This window comes from Ipomoea nil, unplaced genomic scaffold, assembly GCF_001879475.1.
Source record: "Ipomoea nil cultivar Tokyo-kokei standard unplaced genomic scaffold, Asagao_1.1 scaffold3069, whole genome shotgun sequence".
In the NCBI taxonomy this organism is placed as follows: Eukaryota; Viridiplantae; Streptophyta; class Magnoliopsida; order Solanales; family Convolvulaceae; genus Ipomoea; species Ipomoea nil.
Window position 1 is genome coordinate 5,504,457 of NW_017619497.1, and position 15,163 is coordinate 5,519,619.

Genomic DNA, 15,163 nt, shown 5'->3' on the forward strand with positions numbered 1-15,163 from the left:
ATCCCTTGTCAACAGTAATCAATGAATCATTAAAGCCTTTCATTTTTGTATTGCACGCGTAACATGTGTAGTATGTTAGTCAATAACTCAATATAAGGACACATTTATAATTTGCAATTCTAAATTATTAAATCAAAAAATTAAAATCTCTATTAACTGAAACCAAACCTGCCAAAACTGACACTTCTAATGAGAATAATCAAAACTATCCTGGGTAAAAAACCAGAGGATCAATAATGCTCACGAATATAATTAAAAGACTAAAATTACTATGTTATATAAATATAAAGACGAAAATTGCTATTTTTTCAACAAAGTTCTAACGCTACATTTGCTACAAGTAACACAGTTGGTGAGTAAGAAGGGAAGAAAAAAAAAAAAACCTCAAAAAAAACAAATGAACATAGACAACATTTATGTCACATCTTTATATAATTGATACGTGTCCAACGTTTTGATACTACAAAATTGTGACCAAAACAGATATATTAAACGCGTATCAATCATATAAAGATTCAAATATATATATATTCAATCCATAGGATAGATGAGACTAGCTAGGTTTTGGACTGGGAATGCAATTATATATGTGAATGATTAATAATGATGTGTTGTATGTGATGATTCTGATGAACAGTCGGACATTATTTGAGACTTCCGTGTTACCTGGGAGTGCCCATAACATGTGGTTTTATTACAATCCCCTCTGACCGGAATCGGATTTTCCGAGCGTTTGTATACTATTGTTGTTGTTATCTGTCGGGGTGGTGGTGGTCCAATCGTAGAAGTTGAAGGCGTCATCAATGGCGATTCCGGCGGCGGCGGCTTTCTTTTCTTGTCCGGACGGGAACCCTTGGGAGAACATGAGGTTTAGAGGGTCGGTGGATTCTATCTCTCCCAAATCGGCGAAGAAATCTTCCGGGTGGTGGTGGTGGTGGGTGGTGACGTCGTCGTCGTTGTCTCCCGCCGACGGCAGCGCGGGTTTGTAGCTCTGGGGGAACCCGCCCGGGAACTCGTCCATTTGCATGACGTGGTGGGGGTTGTCATCGCCGTCGCGGTCCTCCGCCGCTGTCGTGGTCTCCTCCTTCACCGGCGGGGTGTCGGACATTGTGTGGTGATCCGTTTGGGTGTCATTAGTGGTGGGCGGGGTTGGGGTTTGGGAAATGGAGGATTTGGTGGCGGCGGCGGCGGCGTTTTTGGCGGCTTGTGCTCGGGTAGAACCGGCGAGGGCGTTTCTCTGCGTCGGCCAGGGGTGGTTGTGCTCGGAAGTGTAGGTGATAACCAACATGTTTGGATCAGTCCGGCTACGTTCCACCTGTTTTCTTGCCGAGCAACCTTTTGAACTGCTGCATCTATAGTACCCCCTGCCATCATATAATCAAGCTAATTAGCCACTAAACAATATAGACTATCTCATAACTCATAAGTATATAATGGAATGACGTGTTCTGTCACAATTAAAAGTTTAAATGGTAATAAAATAAAGACTACGTGAACGGAAGTCTCAAAACACTAACAAGTTTAGCATGAAATGTAGTATGTTACTAGCCGCACACAAGTTTTTCTTAGGGTTAATCAAATTAAAGAATCATATATTACTACATCCTTTAACAACTAACTTTTTAAACCCTAATCACCATATGATAGTGTATACTGACGGGTAAACTCTGTTACCCTGTGATCCTAATGCCCGCAAAGGAGATTGGTCATAACTAACCATATATATGTAGTCAAATATACATATGACGTCTTTCAACCTAAATTAAAAGTCAATGTCAATCTGGTTACAATAAAAATTAATCTTTTTATTTCAAGAGTTTAATTTTCCTCCTTTTTTGACAAATTAGATGTTTAACTATGTTTGAATAGGATTTTCATTTTTAGCAACAACAATATCATAACTTTTATAATGCAATATCTGTTCATAACTACATTCTCAACCTACTGAAGCACAAAAGGTCAACGTCTTCACCTCCACCGAGACTCAAACCCACAATCTTCTATATAGGAGAGCAATTTGGTGTCACTAGACCACAATGTCCTTGGCAGTATCATAAAATGTTAATTAGTTTGGTTTTGTAATTCTAGTAACCGTTCATTTATCAAAGCTAGATAAATTAAATACAGCTGAAGGGTAATACTTTATGATGGATGTATGTATGATTGCCGCAAATATAGGACTTCAACATGCACTGGTGAAAACATGAGAACGTCTAATATATAAATATATGCATTATGTATTATGTATTATATATACATCAATTTCTCTTTTTTTTTTTTCAAAAACATTAATAATTCTTTACGAATAATATCTATTCTATACTTTTTCAAATCTTTTTCACCCTAAACACCCATATGCTATATATTCTGCCCTATAACTTTTTATGATGTAGTATATACCATGTCATGCTTCAAAAAAGTGCAACTATTACAAAATATATTTTTATCTTTTATGTTTTAGCAAAGCTTTTACGAGTGTCTAAGAGAAATCAGGGTAAACTTCACCTTATCATGTTAATTAGTAAAGGAGTACATATATAATAATAAAGTAAATCAACTTAAGTTGCCTAATCTATAGCTAAGGGGCTCAAACCAAGGAAACTAATAAGCCACTTCATTATGCTTGTAATTTTGTGATTAACCAATAAATCAATCCAATTGAAAGTCAAACTCTGGAAATTATACTCTCTTTAAAGTACATACTGTATGACGTGATATTATATACAATCTATCAATGTATGCAAGAAATGAAAGAATGATTAGATGAATATGTGCATGTAGAAATTTTAATTTTTGATTATTTTAATGTTTTGCATGTGGATTTCTCATCATAGCTATGAAAGTGAAACTCACCGGGGATAAGGGGAGCCTTTGATTGGCTTCTGGCCGTACTTCCTCCAAGCCCACAGATCAGACGGCACCACCTCCCCGCTGGGCCTGCTATTCGCCGGCGCCGGCGCCGGCACACACACCACCTTCTTCGCCTGACTCTTCCTGCACCCACCCCATGTATATATATACACATTAATTAGTTTCAGAACCACAAAACCCAACATTTATACAATAGAATTTTCACTTTTGAGCCGTGCAAAATGAGTTATCATGAAAGCGATGGATGGCTATTCCCTCAAACAACCTTCCCATCGATCTCCCATGAAAAGTTGTTCTTGTCTCATAACACCACCTTATGTATGTATATATACTATATAGTATGTGCATGAAAGCTCAGTCTGTGATTTCATATTTTCATCACTACCCATTAGTCCTTATAGTTCAATTAGTTTAATTTGTCCACAAATTTTTTTAACCCAAAAAAAAAAAACCTTAAAATTAACGAAAAACAATATCCATATGTTTTCATTCATTATAGGTGTTAGGTTGACTCGTGAAATGATTCCTTCAAAACCCTACGCTTTCATTAGAGAATATAGTAACCGTGACTATGATGATAACCATGATAATATTAATCTCTGTACCTTAGCTTGAGAATCCTATTCTTTTATCTATTGTCTCTCTCTCTCTCTTTTTTTTTGGAAAAGTTTTGGGTTTAATCGTGTTTGGCCTTAGATGGACTGAGAATTAATTGTCTGAAATTGATATGGGAATAATATTGTTAATTAGAAGGGGTAATTAATGATGGGTGTCTTAAAGTTTGTGAAATAATTTTTTAAAAAGGATTGCAGTTTTCTATGATCTGAGAATCTCATAAAATATGGAGAGTGAGATTTCAATCCATCAACGAAGTGGGATTAGTAGCGCTGACCTTCGTTTAATAGAGCCCGTATTTCGCGGAGATGAGATCTGCAGCCCCGCCGCGTTTCCGGAGGAGGATGCCGAGATTATGTTTTCGCTGCAAGCCAGTCCGCCGCCGGCCGCCGGAGGGTTGAGGTTTGAATTGGGGGAGATCTGGAGCATTCTGGAGAATATGTTGCAGGCTGGTGGTCTCTTCATTTCTTCGTCTAGAACGAGCTTCGGCGGGGGGAAGACGCTTGAACTAGTGCCGGTTTCCGGTGCCGCCGCCGCGGTGTCGACGAGATCGAGATCATTATCAGAGCAGGTGAAGAACGCGGCGGAGGGAGGCGGCGGCGGCGGCATGGCTAGCTCCTGGAACATCAACGGATCTCTCAAGTGACAAAACGGATCCCCGAAATCGTGGTGATCGGAGGAGGAGGAGTAGCAGTTCATCGCCGCCGCCATATTATCGCCGCTGCTACCCGGGTACTGCCACGTGTCGGGAACCGCCGGCGGGGAGGCTTCCTGGGCTGTGTTTCCGGCCAATCCGCTGCCCCGGACAATATCCGCTAAATCTCCCTGATAATTCTCCATGCCGTGCAGCTGAAACTGGCTGCACATACTCAATCAAACGACTTCTTCTTCGGGGAAATTGTTGTTTGGGGAGATTAAGAATAGAGTTGGGTATGTTTTGCACCGAACAGACGTAAAGAACATGCAGTCGTTTGTAGACTATATTTTGTTTTGTTTGGGTTGTATGTATATATGTATGTATTGATCGATTAGGCTATGGAAGACTTATGTGGAGAAGAAGAAGAAGAAGAAGGTGTGTTTTTCGTTGATAAGGAAACAAGCAAGATTCATTCAATGGAACCAATGTTTCTCCCCTCTCCAAAATGTAGAGAGAGAGAGAGAGAGAGGGTAGTGGGGTGGGGGTGGGGGTGGGGGTCGCTGACTTTTCATTTAAAAACCCCATTTCTATACGCAATGGATGAGAAAAAGAATTGGCTTTCAAACTTATGGTAAAAATAATAATAATGTAATATTATTAATAAATATGGGACTTTTTTTTGTTTAAAGGTAATTCTTCTTCAATTTGTAGGTACCACTTGCATGAAACTGATGGCTTAGGTTCAACTTTTCAATACCCAAATACTATTCTAGCTAGGAGCTCCACTGTACTTTGCATTAGCTACTTGTTGAATGGATTAGATTTTAAAACTAATAATAATTATTATTATAGTACCAAATACTACATTTACCTCATTTTATGTGTGGTTTTAATAATAGAGTTTCATTAAATTCATTTATATATAATTTATTTTTTTTAAAATAGTATTTAATTTAATGTTACTAACTAAAAACAGTTGATTAACATGAGAAGTTTTTAAAATGATATATAATTATTATAGGAGTCCAATTCAAGTGCCATCTGTGCACAAGGTGATTGGCTGATTCTTCAACTTAAATCATCATGAGATGAGTTATTGATCCAATTACTCAATCAAATGTCATATCTTGAATGACACATAATTATGTTCCTTCCGAATTATTTGATGGCACATTACACTATTTGATAACATCTCAATAAATAAAAAAATGATAAACATTAATGTTGAGCCAACTAAATTTCAAAACAAAGTTTTTATTATTGAATGCTTATTCAGTCTTATAAATCGAATGTATCCCAGAATTTTCAATATCGAACTCGATCTGGCGTAAAACTTTCTTGTTTTTTTTTTATTTATTTTTTTTTATTTATTTAACTTATTTTTATATGTGACCATGGAGGCATCATGCAACTGTTTATATTTCTATACTTCTGGATTTCTTGCTTCTGAAAATTTAATTTTTCACAGTTACCCACGTGCATTTATATAGTTACTTGGCCCCATAGTTTTCCAATTTCCAATTTCCAATTTCTATTAATTCCAATAATTAATTGGTTGAATTCAAATTTAACATTGACTTGACCCAAATGCCTCCTAGCTATTCAATTTTTTTTTATTTTTTATTAAAAAGATAAATGTATACTTAATGTGTAATACACTCGCTATTCATCTAAATTTTATAAGAAGAAAAAGATACTGATTAGTCTGAGTATGGAAGATATGAGCTTAAAAGTGTCTTACATAGTTAGGATCTACTCATAATACCTCGACAAAATTTTATATAGACCATAAAAAAGTACATTTTTAATATACTAAAAATACATTATTTGAGTACTGAAATCACATTATTCAGTACTAAAGTACAAAATAATGTACTTTCAGTACCCAAATAATCTATTTTTTTGTAAATACAAGGTACATTTTTAATATACTAAAAGTACATTTTTTGTATAATGAATGAGCATCATTTGATAATATACAAATTAATGCATTCTCAGTACTTAAATAATGTACTTTCAAATCATGTACTTTTGTAGTCTACACAGTTGTGTGAATCATGGTCCATGCAATAATGATTGTGACACCTCATAGTTTAACAAAAAACAAAAAAAAAAAAGAAAAAAAAAAAGACACTTGGTATATAACCACAAAGTCTGAAGTTTGACTCTATGTGAGGGCTGCTTATTATTCTTTTTTGTTTGAATCGGTCAACTATAGATAACTAAAATTGATTTTTTTTTCTTATTTTTCTTTGTTGATTGCAATCACAATACAAATTTCACTTAAATCACATATTCAGATAATAGTTATGGCATGTAATGAATCAAGTTAATTACCGATTTGGTCCTTCGACTATGAGGATTTCACCAATTTGGTTTTTGACTTTTAAAATTTTTCAATTTAGTCTCCGATTATGATTTTTTTTACCCGAAATGGTCATATCCGTTAGACATCCATTAACTCAGGACCAAATTGATAATTTCGCTATAGTCAAGGGATCATTTCAGTAATTAACTTTCGGAGAAAATGGTGTATGTGATGACCGAAATAGTTCCTTGACTATAACAAAATTACCAATTTGATCCCGAGTTAACAGATGTCTAACGGTTAGGACCATTTCGATTAAAAAAAAAAAAACATAATAAGAGACTAAATTGAGAAATTTTTAAAATCGAGAACCAGATTGGTGAAATTCTCATAGTCGATGGATCAAATCGGTAATTAACTCTAATGAATCAAAGAAATTAAAAGTCATAAAAAATTAAGACGTACTTTTTTGTTCCCCGATCATCATAAGCATATTACGGAAGTAAGAAATAAAATAAAAGTAAAAAGTGAAAAAAAAAAAATATGATTAGTAATATTACTGTTCACAAGTCTAAGAAATAGAAAGACGATTACCCTTTATCTGTTACTTTTTACTCTGTCCCTCCCGCCCCTCGCGGGGGTCTGGAAAAAGGAGAAAAGAATTTTAAAATAAAAAATTGTCAAACTCCATTCTCCAGTGAATCCAGTCACCAAAGTTGTTTCAAGGTGGTGGACAAGTCATTTTTTAAAATATATATGTGATAAAAATAAAAAAAATAATAAAAAAAAGAGGTGGCAAGTAGCCGCATTTCTCGGAGGGTACACTACCAAACCTACCCCTCCAACGCATGCTCTTTTCTATATATATCAACAAATAAAAAAATTACATAAATATTTCCATGATGCATAATGATTAGAGTACTACTATGAACTCTTAAATTTTACTTAATAATCTAACAAATTCTGATAAATTACTTTTTTCCATGTGAGTCTCAATACAACGGTCTACATTAATTTTTTTTGTTTTTTGTTTTTTTTGTATAAGAGTAAATATTAATAGTAAAAAATGAGAGCACACATAGTATTTTTTTTTTAATTATTATGAGATTATCTTGTATGAAATACTCTCATATTAAAAATGAGTCTTATTATTATACAATTATATTTACAATTAAGTTTTGCTATATAGGCCAACAATTAAGTTTTGCTATATAGGCCATGTTTGGTAATTAATGACAGATCTATCATTTTGGTGTTTTGACTCCAAAAATATATTTGGTAACTCAGCGATTTGGAGCAGGGTAGAAAAAATTTCTATACTTAAAAATAAACACACTTATAACACAGAGACTAAATCTATATAACATGCATTGCATGTATAATTTAAAGAACGAACAATTATAACTTAAAGATGGAATATGTCATTTCTCCAAAAAGGAAAAAGCTCATTCACATTACAAACTAACAAAGCCTAGCGGCCCTAGCTAACAACAATGCCCAAAAATACTATACCACTTCATGGATAATGCAAGAGCAAAAGATAGACATGCTTATAACTCAAGAATTGAGTATATACCATATGTATGTCTTCAAAGTCCAAAATATTATTTTCCCATATCTATTATGATTGTGATTATAATAATAATAATAATAATAATAATAATAATTATTATTATTATTATTATTATTATTATTATTCATTTATGGGCATGATAGAAATTTTCATAATTAGTGTATATATTGTGGAATAGAACCAACAAGCACTTGAAGTGACTAGCTGCCCTTAGCTTTAATTTGTATATAGAATGGAGGGATTTGACTTTGATGTTGTGATTTACCGTACGTCACTAAGAGTGGCTACTCATTCTTAAACCCTTACATCCAACACACATTATGCACACATGTTTCTAATTTTCCACTTCACTAATAATAACCTTTTGAATGCATAAAATAAAGAGCTTAAGACTCAATCTAGTTTCACTCCGAGTAATTAATGGGCTCGATCAAATCTCAATCATTATTGTATGGACCATGGTCCACACAAGTTGTGTAGACCATATTTTGTCTACTATAAAATAATGTACATTTAATATAAAAATAATGTACATTCAGTACAAAACTAATGTATATTGTATACAGGGGATATACATTATTTTTGTTCTGAGTGTACATTATATTATATAATGTACATTCAGTACAAAAATAATGTACATTTAGTATATTAGAAATGTACTTTTTGTTATGGTCCACATAACATTATGTGGACCATGGTCCATACAATAATTTGCCATCAAATCTTCACTCCGAGTAATTAATGGGCTCGATCAAATAAGGGTGCGTAATGAGTAAATTACATATTGTGACCTTAGTCGACAAAAATCACAAGGAGGTAAATTAGTCTAGGTTGTTAATAATGGACAGACTCAAATCAAGAATGTCTAGGTTGTCAATAACGGACAGACTCAAACCAAGAATGTCAATAAATCATTTTAATTAAAAGTCAAATTTAGAACCTTGTAGTTATCAAGTCAACAGTTTGATCAATTTGACTGGAGTTGTACCCTAATAAACAAGTTAGTATCTGTTCATAACTACTTTCTGAACCTACTAATTAAAGTACTAAAGTACTAAGAGTCAATATCGTCTCCACTGGAAATTGAACCCATGACTTCCTATTTGGGAGAGCGACTTCGTGCCAATACTAAATCTTTATTTTGATGTTTAATTTAATAAAAGAGTTTTTATTCAGAAAAACTAATTAGCTTTTAAAAAGTTAAGTAAATGAACTTTTTGTAATGAAGTTTGATTATTATTATAATTATTAATGAAGAATTTTGGAAGCCCCACCAGTGTCTACTTACATTCCTACCACTAAATGTCGTGGCTATTATACTCCTCCAACAGCATTTTGTCTTTTAATTTGATGTGTGAGCCAACTTGACCCAGCTACCTAGCTTTTGATTATTGTTATTATTATTATAACTACAATTAAAATACATATTTAATTAGTCATGATCAATGACTAATTATCTTTTCTTTTAAATTCTAGGTCACATTTATAACATTCGACTACAAAATCATCGACAATTCTCATCTTTTTTTTTTTTTTTTTTTTTTTTCAATTGAAAGTTGAATTTGTTAAATTTCTCATTGATAGATATATTGGAGTCATCCCAAAAATTTTAAACCCAAGAAACTAAAAGTTCAAGACAATGATGTCGATCCCTGGGTCGCCTAGGAAGATCGGCTTGGCTCGAGAAAATGTCGAATCTGCATATGAGGTCAAATAAATGGACTCAATAATCTATAGTCATTACGACCTTTACAACCATTACAAGCGTTATAAGTATCCACTTAGCTCGGGAAACATTCGGGTTATGTGGACTGTGGAGTAGCGTTAATAAATGATCCATGCATTAATTTTCTTGTATAAATAGGTCAATCCTTGCCTTATTGGGAGAACCTTTTGTCTTACCCATACACTTTTCATTGTACTCAACACTCTTTGTCTTGTTCTCATTCCTTGAGTTTTTCCTTAAATAGTTATTTTGGAGCTGAGTTCAATTTCTCCATCACGTACTCATAATTAAACTAAACCTTCTTGATTTATTATCTATAATCGAAGGGGAGTAAGAAGCCTATAAATTTCTGGAATAAGGTAAAAAGAATGGTAGCTCTAAGCAAATCTGCCCTAATGAGATAGCGGAGAAAATCGATATGTTTGTCATTATCTCATCTTTTTGTGATAAAATTATTCCTTTAAGTCTTTCCTCAATCCCCTAGTGGCCAATGTCACAGCCAGGGATAAGGCACGTATGAATGTTGTAGTTGATGATTGGTCAACATATAGCGACATTATTAGTTCAAGAGAGTTAGATCAGAGGCTAATTAATGTAGTCATGTCACATTATTCTTTATCATGGTGCTCATCAATTCCCCAATGAACTTCTTAAAACTTGGGTCTATGTCATATGTATTTGACTATCAGGTTAGGCGCCAAACTTAGGTCCATAACATAGATTAGCTTCTTTAAAAAAAAATCAAAATAAAAATATTATTACACGAACATTCCACTAATAAAGTTTGAGTGTGGGAGGATTATGAAAATTAGACATAAAAGTCAAATGACATGACCCCAGATATTGCACACTTGGGCTGATTACTGATTAGGCATTGAAAGTATGATTAGGTAAGTAAGTGACATGGAAAGCATGATTAGCACTAGCTTGGAAGTTGGAATAGGAAGGGACAAACAACTAACCTCGTTTAGTTTAATTACACTTCTTATTTCTTTTGTATTTATTATATATATATATAATGGAATGGATCTTCAAAAAGGCTCAGATTATACTTTTAGCAGATTCTGCTTTTTTATAAGCTGTGAACAAATTAGATTAACTAAAACAACGTTAGAATAAGTCAAATTAAAGAAAGAAAGAAAAAATTGTTTAAATTTCAGTAGCTAGATTAATGATGTGAACTTCCATCAAATCTAGAATATATTGGCATATTGGCATTTTTAATATTCCAATTATTAGAATGAATGATGTCAAACAACTGTGAATTATTGACAAAAAAATATATTTTAAATTCTTTCTCGTTGTTATTTATTTAAAGTTAACTGAATTTGCAAGTAATTATTATTTTTATATCATCATAAGAATTATACATAAAGAAAAACTAATTGCACCAAATAACAACATTTCATTGTGTCTCAGTATACTAAATCTTTCTCTATTAAAATTCGTTTAAGAATATTAGATGGACGATTATCAATCACTTGCAAGTCTCAATCATGAGAAATAACTCATTCACAAGAAACCTAGTAGCTTGGTTATGTTTTGCTCCTTAAAGATATGTCTTGTCTTAATTTCTCATTGACTATTCAAAGCACTAGGTAAGCTTCCCGAAAGTTAAGCAAGGACCACGGGAAAAACACCTTCCATCTACAATATATATATTTTTCAAAAACAAAATTACTATTATACAACAATAGGATAAGTAACTATTGGTTGTCATTGTTGGTTTAGTCATCTAAATTTTTGACAATCTTTTTAACTACGTAATTGGTACTTTCAAACATTTGTGTAGATGTTCAGTATATAACAAAAAGATTTTTTTTTAAAAAAAAATGATTAAAAATCTCATTTTTACTTACAACCTCTCATTTTTCAACAATTTTAGATGGGAAAAAAATAGCAATGATTGTATGATTTATAATATGAGATTTGGCGCATTGGGCGTATATTATGCTAGTTTTATCATATCACAATAAAAGTGAAAATAATAATGTGTTGGGTGGAAGATAATGTGAGGAAATGATAGGACATATATATAGGTGGCTTTTGTTTACTAGAAACTGAAATAATTGGTATATTATATATATATATATATTTCAATGGACCAATGATCATAGCCAGATTCACCGACCCTCCTTTGCTTTTGATGGGACTTTTCACGACTCTAATGTGCTAACTACTGTTCTTCCCTATTTCTCGCTATTAATAATGTTTCAACATCCACTTCACTAATCAAAAATCAAATATCTACCGTGATTTACAGATACCCAAATATTATATCCAGTTAGAGTAAACTAAATACAAATTAAAAACTGCATAGTTAAAAGATGATAATTAATTAAGTACATTCTCATCAGAAGAGAATTAATTATTATAATTTCACAACTTTATGACTACAAATTTTTGTTAGAAATAATCTCGTGTAAAACATTAAGTTGTGAAAATATTTTATAAAAATGATCAAAGAAGCTCTTGTGTAATTAAGTTCTTGATGTTTTTTCTTAAAGCTTTAATTAGACTTTTGAACTTGTAAACAAAGTGCAATTAAATGTTTGAATTTGTAAAAGAAAGTGCAATTAACATTATTTTTAGTGGGTTATTACTAAATAATATGCTGACTAGACATGGTATGTAGTTTTTTAAAAGCGATTTGGCAATGAGTCTGTATTTTTAGAATTGATGTGATGTAATAATAATAATAATAAGAATAACAACAACAACAACAATAATAATAATAATAATAATAATAATAATAATAATAATAATTATTATTATTATTATTATTATTATTATTATTTGATTTTGATATGTATTTAAAAAAAAAAAAAAAAGTATCTTGACATCACCGGTGACCTCTAGCCTCTCCCTCGCCATTGTTCGTCGGCCACCTATATTTTTTTGGATTTGGACAAAGACATGTTCTTCACTCAGATCCGAACGGTATTCTTCTGAGCAACGACAAAGACGAAAAGTCTCATCTCTCGAATGCGATGGAAGCCAAATTTTATTTTTCAAAAAATATTAAAATCTTATTATTATTATTATTATTATTATTATTATTATTATTATTATTATTATTATTATTATTATTATTATTATTATTATTATTATTATTATTCACCTAAAAAAAGTCATATGGCATATCTAGTAAACATATTACTCTATGAAAACCTGCTAAAGATATTAATTACGTTTTTTTTTATAAGTTCAAGAGTTTAATTAAAACTTTTTTTTTTTTTAAATTGAAGAATGCAATTGCATTATTGATGCATTTTTTGGGGAGGGGAGGGGAGGGGAGGGGAGGGGGGGGGGGGGGGAGGTATACAAACAAAAGCTGAATAAATTCGCTAATTTCTATTGAAAGTGGTTGTTAGTTTGTAAATTTAAGTTGTAAATTTTTATTTATATATTTGGTTTTGGGGTGGGGTTATATACCCACACACATGTTAAGGAGCAGCCAAGATACATTCTGCACATGATGTTGGAAACTGGGGAATATACTGATGCATATGGAGGCCATGGGGAGACTGCACTGCCTGGATATATAAATTTGCATTCATTATTTTTATTTATTTATTATTATTATAAATTGCCAGCTGCCCATGGTTCCATACTATTTTATTTATTTATTTATTTTCATTACCAACTTGTTAATCAATAACTGGACTCCTCTGTCATCTCTACAAGGTGTCCTCTTAATTACCATACATAACACATTAATGCAACTACCAATTGGCCATGTGTGTATATATATATATATATATATATATATATATATATATATATATATATATATATATATATATATATATATACACACACACACAAATGATGCTTTTCAAATTTGGTGCTCTAATCAATCCTGTCATGTTAGATTAGACTTAATCCAAATGATGCTTACCTTCGGTCAAATTTGAGTTCAGCCCGTACGTTTCATAAGCGTATAGATGCAAATTGTGATATAGAGAACAAAGGGTATAAATAAACACGGATAAATCATGAAGCTTAACAAAAGTATTACATAAACCAAATTGAAGCATGAGTTTTAGTGCTGCAGTCAGTCCCGTGGTCACGTCAGACAATCTAAAATGATAAGATTTAATTGAAGCATGAGTGTTAGTGCTGCAGTCAGTTCCGTCGTCACGTCAGACAATCTAACACGATTAGATTTAATTGAAGCATGAGTGTTGGTGCTGCAGTCAGTTCCGTCTCGTCGTCACGTCAGACAAGACCCGGTCCAATAAAATGTTGGCACATTGAGCAAAATTAAAGTTGCACCAAGTGTGATCCAATTGAAGCCAGCAGTCCAAATCTATGAAACAGAAAGCTGAAACAGTTAGTTAGAAGTGGCAAATTAAATATCCTTTTCGATTGAGAAGAAAACTATTTTGAGTCGAATTGAATAAGGTTAGTGCAGACAAAAGAGAGGAGGGGGTTCATACCCCACTCCCATGCATGACAATTCCCCTTATGGTTAGGGTTTTAGGGGCCTCACATACAAACAAATTAAGACTGGGATATGATTCTCTGTCACCCATTTCCATCGCTTTTAATAATTTTTATTATTATAATATAAGATCAAAGGAATCACAAGCATCCTACCCCATGTGATATCCGCCTTTAATTAAACGCCATCTTTTTTTTTTTTTTTAATTAATTAATTAAATTATACAATTTATTATGTTTTGTGACTTGATTAGGCACTGCATAATGACAGATTAGTCTTGATTACCTCGAGGCTTACGTTTGTTTGAGGTCTCCTTTTTAATGAAATATTATATTCTTAAGTCACACTTGTCTGATAGTGTCTCACTGATTTTAATTTGAGAGACGGGTTGAATTTAGAATATGATAGTTGCTTGTTAATTATGATAGAAATCATAATATTTATTGTCAAAAATTTAATACAAATTTAAAATGAAGAAATTGTTATTTATAATAGATATTGTAATATTTATATGTGAAATTATGAACCAAGGACTTTGTAGTCCAGTGGTACCAAGATGATAGGTTCGTGCCTCGGTGGAGGCATTTGATTTAATTGGGTATCCCCCTGTCTATATATATATATATATAAAAATGAAATTATGATACTATTTAGGATAAATTGATTATTACTAATGAAGTAATGATAAATATTGTAATATTTATATGTGAAATGTTAGTTATGAAAAATTGTACTCCGTATTACTTATTGTAAATAATAATAATAATAATAATAATAATAATAATAATAATAATAATAATAATAATAATAATAATAATAATACCAATTTGAATTAAAAATAAATCGTTACTTATGATATATATTGTAATGCTTATATGTAGTGAAAATTGATTGTTACTACTGATTAATATTATACTCTGCAATACTTATAACTAAAATTGTGTTATTTACACACTCCGTTGTGGCGTTGTCTTCAATCCAACCCA

The 15,163-nt window shown here is 32.2% G+C and overlaps 1 protein-coding gene across 2 annotated transcripts; it reads right to left on the minus strand.

Moving 5' to 3' along the window:
- Positions 1–258: 258 nt before the first annotated feature.
- LOC109164694 (probable WRKY transcription factor 14) lies at positions 259–4,661 on the minus strand. Of its 2 annotated transcripts, XM_019313233.1 has the most exons (4): positions 3,764–4,661; positions 2,854–2,994; positions 1,133–1,364; positions 259–1,102 (listed from the first exon to the last, which is right to left on the minus strand). In XM_019313233.1, the coding sequence occupies exons 1-4, from the start codon at positions 4,351–4,353 to the stop codon at positions 695–697; spliced, it is 1,371 nt and encodes a 456-aa protein (XP_019168778.1). In that variant the 5' UTR covers positions 4,354–4,661; the 3' UTR covers positions 259–694. The 2 variants fall into 2 exon arrangements, with proteins under 2 accessions (XP_019168778.1, XP_019168777.1); XM_019313232.1 differs by having other exon boundaries at positions 259–1,364.
- Between the last annotated feature and the right edge of the window lie 10,502 nt (positions 4,662–15,163).